At 37.6% G+C, this 23,134-nt stretch overlaps 3 protein-coding genes across 6 annotated transcripts in view; 1 reads left to right on the forward strand and 2 right to left on the reverse strand.

Moving 5' to 3' along the window:
• Window positions 1-11,693, reverse strand: grp (serine/threonine-protein kinase grp). Its single transcript, XM_064679256.1, has 7 exons — window positions 11,551-11,693; window positions 4,322-4,543; window positions 3,692-3,915; window positions 2,799-2,976; window positions 2,347-2,489; window positions 1,529-1,738; window positions 1-901 (listed from the first exon to the last, which is right to left on the reverse strand). Exons 2-7 carry the CDS (start codon window positions 4,411-4,413, stop codon window positions 219-221), a joined length of 1,530 nt encoding a protein of 509 aa, XP_064535326.1. The 5' UTR covers window positions 4,414-4,543; window positions 11,551-11,693; the 3' UTR covers window positions 1-218.
• Window positions 9,135-11,693, reverse strand: LOC135426230 (uncharacterized). Of its 2 annotated transcripts, none has more exons than XM_064679258.1 (2): window positions 11,551-11,693; window positions 9,135-10,697 (listed from the first exon to the last, which is right to left on the reverse strand). In XM_064679258.1, the coding sequence occupies exon 2, from the start codon at window positions 10,688-10,690 to the stop codon at window positions 9,917-9,919; it is 774 nt and encodes a 257-aa protein (XP_064535328.1). In that variant the 5' UTR covers window positions 10,691-10,697; window positions 11,551-11,693; the 3' UTR covers window positions 9,135-9,916. The 2 variants fall into 2 exon arrangements, with proteins under 2 accessions (XP_064535328.1, XP_064535327.1); XM_064679257.1 differs by lacking the exon at window positions 11,551-11,693 and adding an exon at window positions 11,019-11,177.
• Window positions 11,203-23,134, forward strand: part of Trpgamma (Transient receptor potential cation channel gamma) — a 24,275-nt gene continuing 12,343 nt past the window's right edge. Inside the window, exons 1-2 of one of the 3 annotated variants that reach the window (XM_064679253.1) lie at window positions 11,203-11,489; window positions 16,487-16,529. In XM_064679253.1, coding sequence (XP_064535323.1) covers window positions 11,442-11,489; window positions 16,487-16,529 — 91 coding nt within the window. In that variant the 5' untranslated portion in view covers window positions 11,203-11,441. Of the gene's footprint in view, window positions 11,490-13,567; window positions 13,770-16,486; window positions 16,530-23,134 lie in introns of those variants that run through there. The other 2 variants (XM_064679255.1, XM_064679254.1) reach the window with 2 other exon arrangements.

Genomic DNA, 23,134 nt, shown 5'->3' on the forward strand with positions numbered 1-23,134 from the left:
TTTTGTTTAAATGTCGTCATAATCAGTGTCAATTTATTGTTTCATAACGTTTAGCTAACTACTGTAAAATACTTATTCAACATTTAACAAAACTAAAAACTCTTTTGAAATACTTATTCTATGTATAAAGTAAAAAAGTTAAAAATGACACATGAAGTGTGATTACAAACAAATGATAGGCTAATTTAAAGAAGTCTATGTCTTATTAGTACGAAAAGCTAGGGCACCGAATTGGTTGCAATCGCAATAGGCCAAGTTGTTGGTCCCTTCAGTAAAATATCCTCCAGGGCAAGCTTAACTTTGATAAAACGACGCTTGAACTCGAGGCCGCAGCCCTTAGACAGCCGGAAGTCGACGAGTATCTTTCCATCCATCTCAATGATATGCGCCTTAAATACTAAGCGGAGCTTACGTCTATCAATAGTGGACACTGTGACAACGCCATCGTCGCTAACTTTGCACGTGTATCCACCCAACCGCTCGATTGTGCCCACGAGCCGCTTAATTGTATCATCCCAGCGCGTGGTCACGAAAAAGCGGGTCATGCGTCGCACCAAGCGCTGGAAGTAGTTCTGTGATGCACTTTGCGTTTGATTCATTTGCGTTGCCAGCAACAGGTCATCCAGCATCGCCGGCTGGGAGAAGCAGTAGGTTAAGCGTGCTTCCTGGACCAGCGCCTGTCTGTCGCCGTCTTCTTGGCCATTGCCATGTCTGATGCGGGACCGCACATCGAAGTCCTCGTCGCTGCGCATCGTGGGCATGGGTTGCGAGCAATAGTTCCGCGATATTGAGTCATCCAGATTGTTGCTGAGATGGGCGCTCGACTGCAGGCGTTGACGCTTGGCCTTGGGCGAGCAAATCTCCAAGGCAGCCGCCGAGTCAACCAAATCATAGGAACGATCTGCAAGAAATGTTAAGCCCGTTTAAGTCGATTGAAAAAGGAATAAAAAGTGGTAACAAAAACATATAAATATTGATTAAAATTACAAGTGAATAATGAAAGAAAGCAATGCAAAAACCATTTGGTTTTTGGTAATAAAGCTCTATGGAATACGCGCACACCATACAGCTAAAATCACCAAAGAGCAAATAATATGCAAAATAAAAAGGCAAACAAATAAACTAATATTCATGAGGTGCACCTATTAATTATTAGTTATTAATGAATTCTATTCACAACTTTGTTCAGCTGGCCACAGAGCCAATGCTTTGGTAATCTAGCTTTATGAAGTATTCAAATCTATCATACAGCTAAAGCGCCAAAGCAACGGCAGTGCGGCGTCCATTTAGTCCACGGTATTGATACTACACTTCACTCCCGGTCGGTCACGTGGTCACGTCGGCATGTGTGGTTGGTTGTGCAACACGGGCGGCACAGGCACAGAGCGAACCTCAAGGTATGCAAAGCAATAGATGATTGAGAGTCACTAAGTACCTGAGCAGCAGGGTGTGCAGGCTAGCATTTCAGCACGGAAAAGTTTCGTTGGCGAACATCACGAGCCCGGCTCTTGTGACTGACGTTTCTTACCATGCTCAGCAAACTGCATGTTGCACCATTTGTGGTCGAGAATCTTCTCCAGCGTTAGGCGTCCACCTGGACTGCTGGCCAGAACTTTGCGTAGCAAGGATATGGCCAAAGTATCGAGTTTGCTCCACGGTGTCTGCGTTTGCCAACGATCGTTGTCCTTCCAGTTGATGAACTCCGCGCAGCTCGCCGATGGCTGGTCCCAGGGCAGTTCTGAGGAGATGACAGACAGAAAAAAACCAAAGAAATATAAAATGGTTCAGATGCGCTGATCATAACAAGTCTTAGGCATATAGCAAGATGTGGTTTGGTGAGTTAAATCCGTGCAAATTAGAAGCTCATTCAAAATGTGTAAATCGTGCACTAATAAACAGTGTGACCAGGTCGCTTTTCAACTGTTGTAACTGTTGTTCGGGCCATATTACAGTTATAATATTGCAGCTAATTTTTGTTGTTGTCTTTGTTTTTGTTGATACTGATGCTGATGTTGGCGGGTGCGGGCGGTGGCAAGCAATTTAAGCTGGAGCTTTGGTATAAAAGCTTTAGATGATACAAACTGTAAAAACAATCTACAGCTAGAATACCAAAGAAACAGCAAAAATGAAAGAGTTCAAATTGTGTGGGTGAGACAAAACATGGAATTGTGAGATAAAACGAACACACAAAACACATGACAAATCCGAATGACATTGAATGTGTAACTGTGCCGTTATATTTTAATTAAGAGCGAGCAATGTGGGCGACAGCAGAGCCAACGATATGCAATGTTTTTTTAAAAAGCAGAACAAAAGTCCGTTCAGTGGAATTTCTATTGTACTTACCACCCGCCAGCATTGTAACCAATATGACACCACACGACCAAATGTCCGCCGGCTGCGCATGGTACGGCTTTAGCAGAACCTCCGGAGCCACATACGGCAGAGTGCCGCATCGCTTGTCCAGCAGCCGCTCTCGTCCCTTGCATCTAAAAGGCAAATGTGAGTCGGCACAGAAGTTAAAGAGCGAAAAGAGGGATTTAAATGGGATTAAATTTGGCGCCTAAATGGTAAGTGGATAATTCATATATTCAGAATATATATTTGTACTCCTTTGGTTATTAGAATATTATTTGGCATATCTTTCATATGACAAGATAAATTTTATAAAATAGCAATCCTTGTTAACTACCTAGTTTATACTTATATACTTAAAGCAACGTTTAATATCATGAATTGATTAAACTGATATTTTTTTCTAGCAAATTTGTGCCACGATGAGAGCAGCCTAAACATACCTAAACATAGTGGCCATTCCAAAGTCTGATATTTTAATATTGTCGTGCTCGTCTAGTAGCAGATTCTCCGGCTTCAGATCGCGGTGGGCGATGCCGCGCTGATGCAAATACTGAAGTCCGGAGAGCAGCTGCGTGAAGTATCGCTGGGCTTCATGTTGTGGCATTCCGATGTCGGGCTCTGTAAGTACAATAAATAGGTAAGGATCAAAGTTATTACTGGTTACAATTACTATGCAATAAACACTGTAAGATTGGGAAATATCCTCAGTAAAAAGAACCAGTAAGACCCATTTCGAATGGGTCATAATAGTATTTATGTTTTACTTTTCAGCATAAAAGCAATTTATTTCACCCATTCTTGTATACATTCATAAAGACATAAATGTGAAGATGTCAAGTATTTAATATTAACCGATTGCTTATATTACAGGAGCATAGTAAAGAAGAGTAAAGCCCAGAAACGGGCATATGGACAACCTGCAACAAATAGTTTCAACAGGATTCTTATAAAACTGAGAGGCATACAATCTGATAGACGGACGAGCACTATCTTCACATATCGACTAGACTGTTCATAAGATCCAGCAGCAAGTTATTTTAGACATTAAGAAAAAATGGTCTACTCCAGTTAATTGCGTAATCCTTTCTCGTCTGTACTAATGTCATTAGAAGTCTGGGTAACTCCAATTCAGATCTAGCCGAATTTGTAAAAGATCAAACATTTTTGATATAAAAATTGATGTTGCTTTAACAAAGAATTACCTGACGATATAAACTAGACATCTAATAAGACTTCTTAAATGATCTTGAGGCGTTTTCTTAGAGATTTTCAAACGAGATAGTGATCAAGATGATTTTTAAATAAGAATAATTTGCAATTTCGTACAACTTACCAATGCGATCGAACAACTCTCCACCGGCAGCGTATTCAAGAAATATGTACTCCACGTGCCCCTGCGATCGTTTACCGAAGAAGCGTAAAATGTGCGGGTCTTGCAGCATTTTTTGGATGCATACCTCCTTACGCACTGAGATCACGGCATCGGGATGCTTTTTCAGATCGACCATTTTCATGGCCACGGCCTCTCCCGTCTGACGATTGATGAGCAGCTTGACTCTGCGCCAGAAAGATAATATTTCTCTTTAGTTTTTTGCAGTGGAAACTTTGCCAGTGCAGTTGCAATCGCCCCTCCCCCCCCCCCCCCCCCCTTCGTCTGCCTTTGTCTGTTTGCCGACTGGTTAGTGCACTGCTCCTGTTACCACTTCCGATGCTTCATAGTTGGAGCATGCGCACCACAAAAACGAGCTTCGCAACTGGATAACTGGGCGGCAGCAGCAGCAGCAGCAGAAGAGAGTGGCTTATGCAGAAAATACGCCGGAAAAGTGGGTTCTTTTTTTTTTTTTGGCCACACGGCATTTCCGGTTTATTGACTTTAGCACACGCATACACAGGGGGATGGGGACGTGTGTGATGCATTACAATGCAGTATGGCTTTGATTTTGGATGCACTGCTGCCACTTACTCGCCATAGGCACCTTCGCCTAGCGTCTGCGCCAGCGTCCAGCCCTCTACGAATTCACGGGTCGCCGACGTCGCTGCTGCGTTGGCAGCCATGTCCCTTGATTGCGCCGCTTAGGCGTACAATATGCAGCCACTTTGATATCCTGTCTACGTATCTAGTCCTAACTGATGTCGCCATGTGCCATTATCATCTGTTTGCCATGCGAGCGTGAGCAGCGTCGAGCTGCAAGCAGAAATAAAAATATGTATATATAAAAAAAGACGACCATTAATAAAAACTACTTTACTCATGATACGATGCGACGTGGTTCGTAACCTCAAAGTTTCACTGTCATTCACACATACGATTAAATAAAACTCCGCCAATATCCAGTACATTCACCTACCCTCAGACACACACACACACTCACACACACACACACACACAGACACCGACACAGACACACGTATGTATTTTGGGGATGCTGCAGTTCAGCTTCGTGGTGTACAAACGAAAGGAAAAAAGCCAACTTTTTATGCTTCTTTAATATTTCATCTTTTGGTATGGTCATGGTTCGCTCATGCAACCACACCGACAGGCACATGCGCTGTAGAGCTAGCGAAAGAGTGCTCAGTTAAGGTATATATATGTATGTATATATTAATATATATAAAAATAAATATATACACATGCAATGTGTTTTAAAAGGTTACAGAACATAGGAAATATTTAACAATGTTTGTTCATATTGTGATCATCTATGTTTTCAGTAATGCGCTATTTTCTCTCTTATTGTCTCTTAACCAATCAACAAAGGCAGACGCACACAAATCCCTTTGCCTATTCTTTTCCCTATTTATATATATTCAGTACACTTAATTTGCTCTAAAAAGCTTGTGCTCTTGCTGTGATTCTCCATTTAAGATGCTTAGTTTACCACGTCGTTGCTGTCATGAAGGCAGAGACAAATAAAGCATTGAATCCTTCTGCCGTTCTCTTGGGATGATGCCAAGACTCTTAGACTGACGTTGGCTTCGACAGGGTTTTTCTTTTTTCGTGCTGAAAAGCTCATGCTGTTTCTCTGGTGGCTCGTTCAACAGGCCACCATTCAGCTTTTGTTTATAATATTCCTCGTGTGTACTCCATATATATTTAACAGGCTGACATTTCTTGCTCGCCGTGTGGCGCATAGTCAAACAACGCCAGTACAGTCTAGATTAGGATACTGGCAGGGCCCTCTGCGAATAAAGGATTCCCATGTAAAGGACTGATTTCTAGCCTTAGCAGGGAGTGTGGAATTTGCCTAACTGCAATGTACATAAAAAAATCCTTAATCCGTATTTTACAACTCTAAATCAATGCTTGGAATTGGTCAAAGTGTGACCTGGAGTCGATGAATTTCATTTGACTTGGAAAATCACCTTTTAAATTAACTTCAATCAAGAGTTTTTAAATAATTAATTTTGCTGAGTTCATTATGAAATCTGTTGTAACTAGGTTTGTGAAATAATTTTAAAGTCAAGGATTGGGACGTTACATGGTATATTTATATACAGGGTTTCTTTGGGTAAATATTTTCTCCATAAGTATTTTACTACGAATCCATACAGCCATGGGAAGGACATGTTATTTAAAAGAGATGTGTTTTCGACGAATCATCTTTAAATTAAATGAATATCTATTGTAAATGAATGCAATGAAGAAAAAAATACTTTGCAATAAGCTCGATACAGCGACGATCACTTTTGCTTATCCCCTCCCCCCTCTCACCCGTCCAGCAGGAAACTAGTCCCCTAGCAACAGAGAGAAAAGCTCGTGGCTGCCTAGGACAGGAACTGGCACGGCGACTGTATGTATATTGTACAGCGCGGGACGGCGGCTGCCACTAGGAATGGAGACTGCGAGACATTGCCCCGCTGCCTGTCGATGAGGTTAAGCAAATACGAGTTTCGTCAGTATTTTTATTTGAGCACCGGTTTATTTTTATGCGCCCTGTACATGAAGCGGCTCCTGCCACTCTAGCCTCTTGCCCCGGAACAACAAATGCAGAAATGAAAAAAAAAAAAGATTTTGTATGGTTAGGACAAAATACACAACACTCTGTCGACGGTTGCGGATAAGGAACGAGAGACAGGTATCAAAGCTGTGGCCGGGACGGAGATGGACATATCAAGCTGGCAGATACGACAGACAAGCGCAGCATGAAAATACCAGCCCAGCCAGTTTTTTTTTTGTAACCTCTCCTCGAGTTTTTTTTCGGTTTATAGCAGGAGCCGAAAGCAGCCACGTGTGCAGAAAACTTGCAAATTAATTTGACAAAGAGCTAAGTAAAATTTAATTTGAATTTCATTAACATTGAGGAATTACCATCATTGGATGAGAGGCAACGCCTCCTGTTGGCAGTGCAGGATTACGGTTATCCTTCGCCTTTGACACGCGCGCGTGAATTGCATCGGTTCTGGCAGAGTATTCGGTGCGCGGCCCGTTTTTTTATGCTTCGCATTTTTTTACTTAATAACGGCGGCTGGGGTATTCCACCACCGTTTTGTACTCAAGTAACGCCAAACGCCGCGATTAATGTTAATTTCTCGGAGAGCGCTTGGAGTCACAAAACTCACTGACGAATGCCGAATGCCGACTGCCGACGCGTAGGCCACACATACATATAAGCCCGGTTGATGTGTAGGTAGCGTTTTGTATGTATCTACACCTTAAAAGTGCCAAAGTGCGTCGATGTTTAACCTTTTTGCGAATGTTGTGGATCGCAATCAACCTGTGCACTGGTTATTCTAGTTTAACTCTATTTAATACTCTTAATCCAAAATGGCAAAACACACTGTCGCTATCCTGTCGCCTACAGCGGCTCGTCCTGGGCAAGCGTTAAAAGCAAACTGTGAGCAGCAAATGCGCCCGATACATGAACATTTTACAATCTGCACGGCATGGACCAGACCAGGCAACTCGAAACTTCCAGAGCAAAGGCGCCGAGTTTAGCATTGAGCGAGTAAGAGTCACAAAGAGAGCGAGAGGGAGGGACAGAGAGCCGCAGAGAGCGACATATGAAATATTGAGAGCGCGTAGGAGCGAAAGCTTACGCATGCGCGCCAAAATGTTGGAAACAGCCAACTTTGGTCGGCTTTCGGTGGTTGGCGCAAGTCTCTCTCTCGCAGTATCCGCTCCAAACAGCTTCCTAGCAAAACTTGCAGCTCTTAAGCTTAAAGAAGCAGCTGTCACTAACTCACCGACGGAGAGAGATGCGGCACAACAACTATAGCCGGTGAGAGCGAAGCTATTGCTACGCAGGCGATAGCCGGTGAGTGCAGGGCTGTTGCTTCTTTTTGTTCTTCTGCATCTTTGGCCATACACAAGTACATACACATACATCCACATGCTTATGCGTATACATACATATACATATGTATGGGTACATTTTATCACTGTGCTGCATAGTATTCCCTTACAGACATCGGAGTTGTTTTGCGACGTGTCCGTCAATGTGGTTTGTAAAAGGGTTACCATTCCCGCTGTTGTACCGTGGGCCTTTATCATTTGTAGATGGTCTTAAAATAGAAGCTGTTACTGGTAATCGGTAACAAATGAAAGTCTAAAAACTAGTGTATAGTTTCGGGTAATGTCCGTCTTGCATTCTGTCTGAACTCATATTGTCTCCATATTGTTCCCCATTTCCACGGAATCGATATCGATATCCAGTTTTTATATAGCATATGTCGGAAATTATATAAGCTAAAGGCTCCAAATTTGAGTTAAATGTATGTAGCCTTAGACTACAGCTCTAAACCTTTTTTCAATTTTGTTGGTAGAGTATATAAGAATCTACATACCTTGCAAGAAAAAAAGTTTCAATTTCGATATCGATTTTTATCGAATTATCCGAAATGGGACAAGATGATTTAAAACAAGCTCGTACTGCGCGGGCTCGCGGAGTACCTAGATACAACATTCCAAGCCCCTAGCTCTCATAGTTCCCGAGGCAGGCATAAATTCATACATTCGGACGGACCCAGCGAGAGAGAGAGAGAGAGCGACATGGATAGATCGACTCAGTTGTTGATTCGGACATGAATATGTATAGTTAATAAGATCTCCTTATGTATGTTTAATGCATTTTCCCGATTCATAGAAGATTTCATGTTATTCTGTGAATGGATCTGAGACAATGTTGATGCGGCATCTCGGGGTAGCTACAAGCACGCAAGTTATATTTTGTGTGTATGAATATGTATAAGCGGTTCGAGGGTATCTGTAAGTCAATCATCCTCGACTAAATCGCTCTTACTTGGTTTTTCCTTGATGTCAAGCGTGGCTGTGAGATGTTGCTGACTTATTTATAAGGACCACGATTTCTGTTACGTAGATGTTTATATGCATATGTGCATATCATTTGCACAGACATGCATATATTTTCGCACATGTGTGTAAATAGACAGTCGTCAGGGTAAACAAGTTGCGGGCATATAGGAACAGTGTCTATACATACACCCATCCATATGTACATATTTACGTAAACGAGTCCAGAGACTTGTCCGACAGTCTTTAGATTCGTAAAATGCTTCGTTGCCAATATTTAAAAAGGGGTACCTTGTTTTCAGCTCCGAACTGTCATAACAGACATCTGTAGCCAGTACACCACAACATAAATACAAATAATTATTCTATAGAAGATATTCAAAATTTCAAATTTAGGAACTTGCCCAGGTCTTCATTAACACTTCAAAGTTTGGATATTCCGCAATCGATCAATCCTAATAACTGTATATTCAAGGATTGAAAGATGGTACATCGTTTAACAAAATGCAACATTAATATACAAAACTTGTATTTAAACAATAATTTTATTGGCCGCAATGCTATGTTATCTTTATACTCTAAATATGAAAATAAAACAACTTCGATAAATAAAAATATGTAAGCAATTAATTAACTAATTTGTTTAATACCGGAAGAAATGAGACGAGCCAAGGATCAAAATCGGGATTCATGAACGCGTTAAACCAGGATCGCGAACCTGAACGAACCCTGTTACGGACCACTAAGAATTTGGGTTGTAAAAATAATCTTAAAAGATTTTGTTAAATTTAGCTTTTTCTTATATAAAAATATTTACTTTTATTCATAGCTTAACATATTATTGGTTGATCACATCATGTTAAAACTTGAAAATATTTGTGATCAGTTCAACAACCAAAAGAAATTGACAATTTCACCACGAGAAATTAACGGACTTAAATTTAAAGGAACTATTATAAGAAAAGGTTAGCTTATTTTAAACAAAATAAAAAAATAAGTTCGATATATCTTTTACTCTTATCAAATTTTAACGCGCATTTTCAGATGCGGATGCGGAATCTTTATGTTAATTTACGTTTTCTATAGTTGAATGGCTTTAACTTGTTAAAACACAAGTTTTTCAATTTCGCCGATTTTAATAATATTTATTTATTATATATATAAGACCCCATTTATTACTATTCTAAATTAAATTTATGGATCACATTACTTTAGGTTTCATTTAAGGCCTCATGTTCTCATTCCATACTGTAATATCCGATATGTATTGGAGATTATATCACTTGACAATGGCTCCTCCATAGATCCTTATAGATAATGGCGCCTGTTCGTTGTGCCCATCTGAAGCCGCTGACTTTGGGACGGACGACTTGCTCTATTCTTTTTGGTTTTATGCGGCTTTGGAGGATGGTTCAGTTTTGGTTCCAATGTTTCTTCGAGTAACGTATACGGAATTTCGCAGTAACTTTGTTCATCTTGACTGCTATCTGTATCCAAATGTGAGTTGGCAGTGGCATAAACACTACTTCCAGACTCGGAGGCTTGTGTGGTGTTAGTTCCGCTTGTTGCCGAGCTATAACTCGAGTTACTCCCTTGGCGTGTCTTTCCAGGCTCGAAATACTTGGGATCCAAGATTAATGGAAAGTTTCGTCGACCATTTCGAATCACGTGGATGTTACTGTGTGGCAAAGGTTCAGTTTTTGGAGGCGCCAGCGAGCCATCAGTCATGGACATCATGCCAAAATGCCTCATCATAGCAACCGCCTCCTTCTCCACGGTGCTTGTGTCGTCCCAATCTGACATGGTCGCGTGCTCACCTAACGGCTTGGTTCCAGCTATCTCCTGTATACGCTCCATCATAGCCAGACTGGCGCGAATTTCCTTCGACTTTGAGCTGTGTACTTTTTCTATTTCCTCGTTGCGCTTTTGCCGATTTGCGAGGTACTCGTACGTCGATTTTGGACGAGGAGTATACTCCTCCTTCCGCTTTGCTTCGTATGCTAGCTGTCCATGTATAAAATTGAAATTCGGCTCTAAGTCAACCAAATCGTCCTCAAAGTTTGTCGATGGAGCCCAGGCCATATTAGCGCTGCATGAGGGTATTGAGGGGATTGTTAGTAGGGACACCAACGCTGTCGGTGCAAATGGCAGTCTACGATTGTGTACCCGTCAACATAACCTTGTTTTGTGCATACAGTTGCACACGAGAATACTCATGTATGCATATGCGTATGTGCATCAGTAGGTATGCATCTGTATATTTGTATTTAAACACATGCATGCATGTATGTATGTATGTAGGTATATGTGTGCATTGCCGGCTTAATCGAAAATAGTTTTTAGGTGTAGCGGCAACAAGACAGGTACAAACGTACAACAAACCAAATGCAGTTTAATATAACACACTTACTTTTAACGAGATAATATCCAAATTTTAATTCAAGTTTCTCGTTAATAAATAAAAGCCATTTTATACGAATTTCATTTAAGAAAATGCAGAGTTGCCAAAGCCTACTTATACAAAACGCGTTTTGGGCATATTTAGGTATTTTATCACATATCACATGGAATTGACATACTGTATATAAATTTATTAAATTAATACGTTATAGGAAAAACTTGTTTTATATTGTATGAATTTAAAAATTAATACCTTTCGCAAGGGTATACAAACGCTAGCGTTTTACCCCGGATGGAATTCTACTGCCCAGAAGCAGACACATATATTTATCTCGCTCTGACATCATGAATTTCTATGCGCAATGCAACAAAATGCCGAAAGAATTGCGCCAAAACAGTCAATGCGAATATACACAGAACAGAATGAAAGACGATGGCAGTGAAGCTGGATTTTATACAAATAATTTGCGAACATACATATGTATGTATGCCTTAATAACAGCTTAATATTAAATAATGCATTAATTGAATGTACGACTTACCGCTTTTTGAAAGCGATTGCACCAGCAGCGGTGTTTTTCGCACACCCTTTTGCTTATGCGACACAAGTTAATGAAGTTACCAAGCCACAAACATTTATAACTAGTGACCACACTTTTTAAATACTATTAGTATTCACGCACATTTTATTCGTATTCATTTGAGGCTTTAGCAAAAGGCCGCCGTCGTCTGCTTTTGCACATTTGGCAAATTTAACGATAAGTGTGACAGTACATAAGTACAGAAAAATGCAAATGCTAAAAGAACATATTGTGGTGGTCGCTCGATTATCCAGACAAAAATACTAAAAATGTATATCTTCAATTATAATATCGATTGTTTTGTTGGCCTGCATTACGAATTTGGCGGAAAAATAATTATTGAATTTAAATGTATGGTTATGCATATCTATCATTTTAATGAGAGGAATTTTTATTTTGTGCAATTAGCGGTTATTGTCAAAAAATGTATATTTCTTTTCTAGACAAGCATTTTGATTGGGTCATTTGTTGCATTTACGGCGACAGGGTTCATTGCTCCCATCGCCTTGCAACCATTTTTATATGCGGTTGTCGACGTAAAAAAAAGGTATATTAGTTTGCACAATGCCCGTCTGTAAGTGGGAATTCAATTTTTTAGCAGAGGATTATAAAGTAAATACTAGGAATATGCACTCGGGGCCTCGCCTACTAGACACAAACTGCGAATTTGTATTTGCCGAACTTCTTAAGTACTCACCACATTTTGCGAGTAAAACAATGCACCGCCAGTATCCCGCAGTGGGCTACACCCGCTTGCAAAGTTCTTACTTGTTTACTACACACATGCGCGGTGCAGCCAAACTGCCGGTCATGATTTTTATTAATGAAAATCTAACACTTTTCGCCCTCAAACTCAGGGCTTGCGCGTTTCGCAAACGCTGCTGCATTCGCCTGGCTCCCAGTTGCAAGGCGACAACTGGTCAAGGCGCACGAAAATTCGGAAATTCGGAAATTCGCACAATTTGATTAACGAGTGGAAACATAAACATCGAAGCAATTTGTGAAGTGAACCATTTGGCAAGCACGCAATATAAAAAATATTTCTATTTTGAAAAAGACTGAAAATATTAATTCGTAATTTCGATTTCTTGTATCTGTGTGTGCTCTCGTGAGAACTCTATTATAATAATTGAAAAATACTATTTGATGATTTTAAAAAAATTTAAATTTTGGATGCAATTGAAGTATTTCTACCGAAAACCTGAATACCAACAAGAAGCATTAAACCCAACGGCTCCAATTTAACTACAGATTTTCCTTGATTTTTCAAAAAAAGGCAATATTTGGTTTATAGGTCAATCTTCACCCACGCCTTAAAACTTTACTGCATTCAAGCATTTATTTTAGCTCGAGCATTTCACTGTACATACAAACGTAGGTAAATTTATGTTTGTGTGTTCTATGCTTCCGGTTGCTATGCACGTTACGGAACTACGCAAAACGGAACTTACATAAACACCCTAATAGCATAGCCGACTGCGCAACACTCTGTTAACATTGCTAACAGTGCAATAACAGATTAAATCAGTCGAAAGGACTCTTCTGGATTATTGGGTTGGTAGCGCTGAGACCTTTTTCCCAGAACTGGGACCTGTAAAAGGTGGGCGCAATTTTTCTTGCTCCTTTCTCCTTTCCAATTTGATGACTATCTCTGCGGGGGATATCAATAGTGGGCGTGGCCAAAACTAGCACTTTATTTGTTTATCAGTATACATATGTTCCAAGATTCAAATATCCAGCCTCGTTTGCGGCGAGAAAATTGTGTTAGTATTTTCAGAGAATTCTCAAAAATTGAAAGGGCATTCCATAAACATTGCGTAAATTTCAATATTTTTAGCTACAAAAACATTCATAACGTGATATAAGAACAAACGGCCAATTGATCAAAATAATATCTAAACAAATATATGAAAACAATTTGTATTGTTAATTGTTTAAAATTCGCACGCTTCCTGACGACTGAAATACGTTGAATTTTCGTTTATTATCGAAATATTCGTTTTCATTGGCGTTTGAGGTCTAAATTTCGGTCCGACGATTGAAACTTTGTTGTTGTTGTTGTTGTTGTTGTTGTTGGTGCTGCTTCTCCCGATTCCAACGTTGACGTGAACAGTGCGCTGGAGGTGCTACGACAACAGACTCGTTCGATTGCCGCACTCAAGAGGAAATCTCAACTCAAGGTAAATGCATATTAGGATGGGCCCGCAGTGGCTTGTGATAGCCGAGTACCTATGTACATATTTGCCCTTTACTCTTACTCTTTGTTTGCAGTCGGCAATTGACTGTGGAGTGGCCACTTGTGCCAGTTCCTCACTTTTATTCAATTTCGAGACAAACCAGGTCAAAATTTCATTTTTTAAAAGATTTGTCTTTCACAGAATCTGTAAGAGTCTAGTTTATTATTTAAATACGATATTGTGCATGTGAATTATATTAAAAGCTGCAAAACAAACAAAAGTACAACAAAAGTAGATTAAATAAGCAACTAAAAATTTCCATAATTAGAATTCCTGATGAAAAAAAAATTGTTTGTCTACTTTAGCTATGTTTTTACAATATTGGACATGCTTTAAACGATATTGGTTATCCATGGTTCCGTGTATTAAGTTAAGTTTTCTTTGAAACAGTCGATCATTCATAACTTTATATAGACCATTAGCTCTTTAGAGGTAATTAAGCTAATTTCTCAGTATACTTACGAAATTATTCACATTCTCAACGAATTCGTCGAGCCATATTTTAAGCGCTGTAAATATGTTTTTTAATATATAAAAAATTCTCAAAAAATAGATAGATTAGCGCTTTAAGGATTTTTGTAAAAACAAGCAAATGTTTCTTTAAAGTTGAGAATAAGCTGTTGTCTAATCCAAAAAAAAAATAGTATATTATATATTTTTCAGCTAAAGATACATTTTGGAAGCAATAAAGTCCGATAGGATAGACTCCGCCGCATAAGTACATACTCCGATGCAGTTGCTTGTTACATACACACATAGTTTTTACTCATACAACCACAGCCGAACGCTAAGGGGCGACATTTAAACATAGTTGAGTTTTCTCGGGTGACCCGTCAGAGTCGTGTTAGCCTTTGACTTGCGGCGCTGCGGTCATCCCGAAGTGAGTGCAGTGCCCTGAATTAAAACGCGCTCAAGGACAGCAACAACAGCAGCTGCAGCAAAGAAAATGCCAGCAGCAACAAAAGTTGCAACTACCCGCTCCAAAGTTGCCATTAATTGGAAGCCAACGCGGCGAATACGTAATTTGACCAACATTATGCATGTATGTGTTGTATACTCATATATATACATATATATATGTGTGTGTGTGTTTTAATGTATACATGTGGTTGCCTGCCAGCTTGGCTGCATTTTTAACTGCAAGCCGAGTGCTCGGCCTTAAATAAAAACCAATAAACAAATGAAGTTTTTGCCAATAGTAAATTAAAATGAAACAAGAGAGCGCTAGAATTCTTTTTATAAATGCATCCTAATAAAACAACCAGACAGTCACGCCTAAAACTGCGTGCCAAATCCTGCCTTTCTTCATCTTCTTCTCTTGCTTGAATAACTCTGATGCTTATTTCTCGATTCCTATGGGTTGCTGGGCTTAAATATGCTTAAATATATCTACCCACAAAAGTCAGTTTTTAAACTTTGAAAGGAGGTAGGAAATCATAATTCGTATTCTTTTAATAGATCCATATACAAAAATTGGTGTATTTAACCGAGACTTGCCTTAAAAAAACGTGCTTCAAAATCTATAAATATGCGAGAGTAGAAACATAAATTTCAACCGACCGAATGGCTATATTGATTCAGCTCTTCGATAAAGAATACATATTCTATATGAGGTCGAAGATGCCATCTTCTGCCTGTACTCACGTTTACACTCAACTATTATACCCTATTAAACCCATTTTGTATAGGTACAGGGTATAGGAAATGTAAGTTGCATTTTCATTGAAACAGGTTTTTTTGAGTTCGGGCTTTGACTTGTCCTTCTCCGTTGTCTTTGTCTGTGGATAGCGAGAGGCAAGTACCACGGGCCAAGGCCGTGAGGGTGCGTATGCCACAATCACAAGTTGTTGCCGGCACTGCATCAAGGACACTTGGGGGCCAAGCTTGCCGCACTCGAGCTCTCCAGTGCTTCCCTCCATCTAATAAGTACGCCAGCGGCAGCATCAGCCGGATGTGGGCGACCACCATTAAAGTTGCTCAATGATGGACGGAGTCTACCAGATGCTTTACACAAATCCAGGCCAGATGTCAATGCATTACGCAAGTGTGTGTGTGTGTGCAATAATCAGTTTAATCCCGTGCTATTATTTTTAAAGCTACATTTAAAGCATGGCATTATAACGCTCTTGACTAGCAGGTACTATGTCTTGTTGTGTGATGAATGGCATGAGAAGTCTCCGGCACTTCAAATATTACATAATTATCATCAGCTATTATCGGGAACGTTTGCATAGGCCTGTCTTTTTGTTGCAGGCTGTATGTATGCTAGAGCTGGCCGCGCCGGACCTTCATTATATTATATAGCTGTCGAAGAACTATACAAAAATGTAGTTCTTTTATGGAAAAATTATTTTTAAGGATGTCTTGATCAAAAGCATTTCTACGCTTAGCTTTACTTCTAATTTATGAGCTACTTTTATATATATCTATGGCAAAATTCGATTTTGATTCTTACGATACGCAGCATTTACGAGCTTTTCCCAAAATATCTGAAATTCCTTGTCGACATCGGAAAACACTTCTTGGCTAGGGTACATTATTTTCCGCGTGCCGAAGTTAATCCCTTTCATGCTTGCCTAATAATATTTTTAACATTACTTTTTAACCTATGCTTATCTGCACTAACATATAATCCTATTCTGCTTCTTGTTTTTTAATAGTTGTCGAAATGGAGCGAAGCCAAGACGGGAGAAGAAGGCGAAGGTAAGTTAAATAATCCCAATCTAACTCTGAACACACATAGGGAATGCCTAACGCTTGCTTCTCTCTGAAATGTATTTAAACGTGGCTTTAATGTAAGCTTGTGTAATTTTAAAAGATTTTTAATTCAATTTTCCTTTTTAGGGTTAAGTTTTCTGTCTAGTTATCTACAAAGCACAGACAAGTCCATTATAGGCAGATAACAATATGTATTATTAATTTCATTTAACTTTATCTATATGTATTAATATGTACGTCATAATTTGCTGAACAGTTGACTGACGACCGAATTGACTAGTGATCAACGATCAAACCAATCGGAAGAAAATTCATGTTCAACAAAATATATATAAAAATTATTTATTAATTTATTTTATCGATAGTACTGCTCCGTACGAGTCGAAAATAGTATATAATTTAATATCGGACTTTATTTGGGCGAGATATTCCAAAAAAATCAACAAAAGTTATTGTTTTGTCAAAACTATGATGTAAGCCCCCTAATTAGACTCAAATGATAGCCAATCGATAGTACTGATCCTCACGAGTCCAAAATGGTATAAAATTCCCAAATCGGACATTATTTGGCCGAAATATTCCAAAAATTCATAAAAAATGGTTGACTTAACAAACGAAATGTTTTTTGGTCAACAACTTTTTTAACTCATTGATTTTTAATTTGTTTGAATGCCAGTTGATAGTAGGGATCCCTACGAATTCAAAAAGGTATAACATTAAAAAATCGGACAATATTTACTCGAGATATTAAAAAAAATTCATCAAAAAAGGTTTTATTCTCGAACCGACCCCGATTTTGAAAAAAACGTGATGTAACCCCTTGCATTTTGGTTGATTTGGACCAAAATTTAGATTTTCAGATTTTTGATGCCGATCGATAGTACTGATCCTTACGAATCCAAAATGGTATAAAATACCCAAATCGGACATTATTTATCCGAGATATTCCAAAAAATCATCAAAAAAGGTTTACTTTACAAACTATTCGTTTTTTGGTCAACAACTTTTTTTAACTCATCGATTTTTAATTTGTTTGAATGACAATTGATAGTAGGGATCCCTACGAATTCAGAAAGGTATAACATTTAAAAATCGGACGATTTTTACCCGAGATATTCAAAAAAATTCATCAAAAACGTTTTTATTCTCGAACCGACCCCGATTTTGAAAAAAACGTGATGTAACCCCTTGCCATTTTGGTTGATTTGGACCAAAATTTAGATTTTCAGATTTTTGATGCCAATCGATAGTACTGATCCTTACGAGTCCAAAATGGTATAAAATTCCCAAATCGGACATTATTTGGCCGAGATATTCCAAAAAATCATCAAAAAAGGTTGACTTAACAAACGAATCGTTTTTTGGTCAACAACTTTTTTTAACTCATCGATTTTTAATTTGTTTGAATGACAATTGATAGTAGGGATCCGTTCGAATTTAAAAAGGTATAACATTTAAAAATCGGTCGATATTTACCCGAGATATTATAAAAAATTCATCAAAAAAGTTTATTCTCGAACCGACCCCAATTTTGAAAAAAAGTGATGTAACCCCTTGCCATTTTGGTTGATTTGGACCAAAATTTAGATTTTCAGATTTTTGATGCCAATCGATAGTACTGATCCTTACGAGTCCAAAATGGTATAAAATTCCCAAATCGGACATTATTTGGCCGAGATATTCCAAAAAATCATCAAAAAAGGTTGACTTAACAAACGATTCGTTTTTTGGTCAACAACTTTTTTTTAACTTATCGATTTTTAATTTGTTTGAATGCCAATTGATAGTAGGGATCCGTTCGAATTTAAAAAGGTATAACATTTAAAAATCGGTCGATATTTACCCGAGATATTCAAAAAAATTCATCAAAAAAGTTTTTATTCTCGAACCGACCCCAATTTTGAAAAAAACGTGATGTAACCCCTTGCCATTTTGGTTGATTTGGACCAAAATTTAGATTTTCAGATTTTTGATGCCAATCGATAGTACTGATCCTTACGAGTCCAAAATGGTATAAAATTCCCAAATCGGACATTATTTGGCCGAGATATTCCAAAAAATCATCAAAAAAGGTTGACTTAACAAACGATTCGTTTTTTGGTCAACAACTTTTTTTAACTCATCGATTTTTAATTTGTTTGAATGCCAATTGATAGTAGGGATCCCTACGAATTCAAAAAGGTATAACATTTAAAAATCGGTCGATATTTACCCGAGATATTCAAAAAAATTCATCAAAAAAGTTTTTATTCTCGAACCGACCCCAATTTTGAAAAAAACGTGATGTAACCCCTTGCCATTTTGGTTGATTTGGACCAAAATTTAGATTTTCAGATTTTTGATGCCAATCGAATAGTACTGATCCTTACGAGTCCAAAATGGTATAAAATTCCCAAATCGGACATTATTTGGCCGAGATATTCCAAAAAATCATCAAAAATGGTTGACTTAACAAACGAATCGTTTTTTGGTCAACAACTTTTTTTAACTCATCGATTTTTAATTTGTTTGAATGCCAATTGATAGTAGGGATCCCTACGAATTCAAAAAGGTATAACATTTAAAAATCGGTCGATATTTACCCGAGATATTCAAAAAAATTCATCAATAACGTTTTTATTCTCGAACCGACCCCGATTTTGAAAAAAACGTGATGTAACCCCTTGCCATTTTGGTTGATTTGGACCAAAATTTAGATTTTCAGATTTTTGATGCCAATCGATAGTACTGATCCTTACGAGTCCAAAATGGTATAAAATTCCCAAATCGGACATTATTTGGCCGACATATTCCAAAAAATCATCAAAAATGGTTGACTTAACAAACGATTCGTTTTTTGGTAACAACTTTTTTTAACTCATCGATTTTTAATTTGTTTGAATGCAAAAGGGTCCCTACGAATTCAAAAAGATATAACATTTAAAAATCGGATTATATTTACCCGAGATATTCAAAAAAATTCATCAAAAAAGTTTTTTTCTCGAACCGACCCCAATTTTGAAAAAAACGTGATGTAACCCCTTGCCATTTTGGTTGATTTGGACCAAAATTTAGATTTTCAGATTTTTGATGCCAATCGATAGTACTGATCCTTACGAATCCAAAATGGTATAAAATTCCCAAATCGGACATTATTTAGCCGAGATATTCCAAAAAATCATCAAAAATGGTTGACTTAACAAACGAATCGTTTTTTGGTCAACAACTTTTTTTAACTCATCGATTTTTAATTTATTTGAATGCCAATTGATAGTAGGGATCCCTACGAATTCAAAAAGGTATAACATTGAAAAATCGGTCGATATTTACCCGAGATATTCAAAAAAATTCATCAAAAACGTTTTTATTCTCGAACCGACCCCGATTTTGAAAAAAACGTGATGTAACCCCTTGCCATTTTGGTTGATTTGGACCAAAATTTAGATTTTCAGATTTTTGATGCCAATCGATAGTACTGATCCTTACGAGTCCAAAATGGTATAAAAATCCCAAATCGGACATTATTTGGCCGAGATATTCCAAAAAATCATCAAATATGGTTGACATAACAAACGAATCGTTTTTTGGTCGACAACTTTTTTTGACTCATCGATTTTTAATTTGTTTGAATGCCTATTGATAGTAGGGATCCGTACGAATTCAAAAATGAATAACATTCAAAAATCCGACGATATTTACCCGAGATATATCAAAAAAATTCATCAAAAAAGTTTTTATTCTCGAACCGACCCCGATTTTGAAAAAAACGTGATGTAACCCCTTGCCATTTTGGTTGATTTGGACCAAAATTTAGATTTTCAGATTTTTGATGCCAATCGATAGTACTGATCTTACGAATCCAAAATGGTATAAAATTCCAATCGGACATATTATCCGAGATATTCAAAAAAATCATCAAAAAGGTTTAATGGTCAAAAACTTTTTTACCATCGATTTTTAATTAGTTGAATGCCAATTGATAGTAGGGATCCCTACGAATTCAAAAAGGTATAACATTCAAAAATCGGTCGATATTTACCCGAGATATTCAAAAAAATCATCAAAAAAGTTTTTATTCTCGAACCGACCCCGATTTTGAAAAAAACGTGATGTAACCCCTTGCCATTTTGGTTGATTTGACCAAAATTTAGATTTTCAGATTTTTGATGCCAATTGATAGTACGGATCCCTACGAATCCAAAATGGTCAAAAAGGTATAACATTTAAAAATCGGTCGATATTTACCCGAGATATTCAAAAAAATTCATCAAAAAAGTTTTTATTCTCGAACCGACCCCGATTTTGAAAAAAACGTGATGTAACCCCTTGCCATTTTGGTTGATTTGGACCAAAATTTAGATTTTCAGATTTTTGATGCCAATCGATAGTACTGATCCTTACGAATCCAAAATGGTATCAAAAAATCCGAAATCGGACATATATTTGGCCGAGATATTCCAAAAAATCATCAAATATGGTTGACTTAACAAACGAATCGTTTTTTGGTCAACAACTTTTTTTGACTCATTGATTTTTAATTTGTTTGAATGCCAATTGATAGTAGGGATCCCTACGAATTCAAAAAGGTATAACATTGAAAAATCGGTCGATATTTACCCGAGATATTCAAAAAAATTCATCAAAAACGTTTTTATTCTCGAACCGACCCCGATTTTGAAAAAAACGTGATGTAACCCCTTGCCATTTTGGTTGATTTGGACCAAAATTTAGATTTTCAGATTTTTGATGCCAATCGATAGTACTGATCCTTACGAATCCAAAATGGTATAAAATTCCCAAATCGGACATTATTTATCCGAGATATTCCAAAAAATCATCAAAAAAGGTTTACTTTACAACTATTCGTTTTTTGGTCACACTTTTTTAACCCATCGATTTTTAACATAACGTGATGTAACCCCTTCAAGGTATAACATTTAAAAATCGTCGATATTTACCCGAGATATTAAAAAAATTCATCAAAAAAGTTTTTATTCTCGAACCGACCCCGATTTTGAAAAAAACGTGATGTAACCCCTTGCCATTTTGGTTGATTTGGACCAAAATTTAGATTTTCAGATTTTTGATGCCAATCGATAGTACTGATCCTTACGAATCCAAAATGGTATAAAATTCCCAAATCGGACATTATTTGGCCGAGATATTCCAAAAAATCATCAAAAATGGTTGACTTAACAAACGAATCGTTTTTTGGTCAACAACTTTTTTTAACCCATCGATTTTTAATTTGTTTGAATGCCAGTTGATAGTAGGGATCCCTACGAATTCAAAAAGGTATAACATTGAAAAATCGGTCGATATTTACCCGAGATATTCAAAAAAATTCATCAAAAACGTTTTTATTCTCGAACCGACCCCGATTTTGAAAAAAACGTGATGTAACCCCTTGCCATTTTGGTTGATTTGGACCAAAATTTAGATTTTCACCGAGATATTCAAAAAAATGCATCATATACGTTTTTATTCTCGAACCGACCCCGATTTTGAAAAAAACGTGATGTAACCCCTTGCCATTTTGGTTGATTTGGACCAAAATTTAGATTTTCAGATTTTTGATGCCAATCGATAGTACTGATCCTTACGAATCCAAAATGGTATAAAATTCCCAAATCGGACATTATTTGGCCGAGATATTCCAAAAAATCATCAAAAATGGTTGACTTTACAAACTATTCGTTTTTTGGTACAACTTTTTTTAACCCATCGATTTTTAATTTGTTTGAATGCCAGTTGATAGTAGGGATCCCTACGAATTCAAAAAGGTATAACATTTAAAAATCGGTCGATATTTACCCGAGATATTCAAAAAAATTCATCAAAAACGTTTTTATTCTCGAACCGACCCCGATTTTGAAAAAAACGTGATGTAACCCCTTGCCATTTTGGTTGATTTGGACCAAAATTTAGATTTTCAGATTTTTGATGCCAATCGATAGTACTGATCCTTACGAGTCCAAAATGGTATAAAATTCCAAATCGGACATTATTTGGCCGCATATTCCAAAAAATCATCAAAAATGGTTGACTTTACAAACGATTCGTTTTTTGGTCGACAACTTTTTTTAACCCATCGATTTTTAATTTGTTTGAATGCCAGTTGATAGTAGGGATCCCTACGAATTCAAAAAGGTATAACATTTAAAAATCGGACGATATTTACCCGAGATATTCAAAAAAATTCATCAAAAAGTTTTTATTCTCGAACCGACCCCGATTTTGAAAAAAACGTGATGTAACCCCTTGCCATTTTGGTTGATTTGGACCAAAATTTAGATTTTCAGATTTTTGATGCCAATCGATAGTACTGATCCTTACGAATCCAAAATGGTATAAAATTCCCAAATCGGACATTATTTGGCCGACATATTCCAAAAAATCATCAAAAATGGTTTACTTTACAAACTATTCGTTTTTTGGTCAACAACTTTTTTTAACCCATCGATTTTTAATTTGTTTGAATGCCAATTGATAGTAGGGATCCCTACGAATTCAGGAAGGTATAACATTTAAAAATCGGACGATATTTACCCGAGATATTCAAAAAAATTCATCAAAAAGTTTTTATTCTCGAACCGACCCCGATTTTGAAA

The sequence above is a fragment of the Drosophila montana genome, unplaced genomic scaffold, assembly GCF_035044405.1.
Source record: "Drosophila montana isolate Dmon_TW-CO22-7 unplaced genomic scaffold, ASM3504440v1 contig_1_1, whole genome shotgun sequence".
NCBI classification, from domain to species: domain Eukaryota; kingdom Metazoa; phylum Arthropoda; class Insecta; order Diptera; family Drosophilidae; genus Drosophila; species Drosophila montana.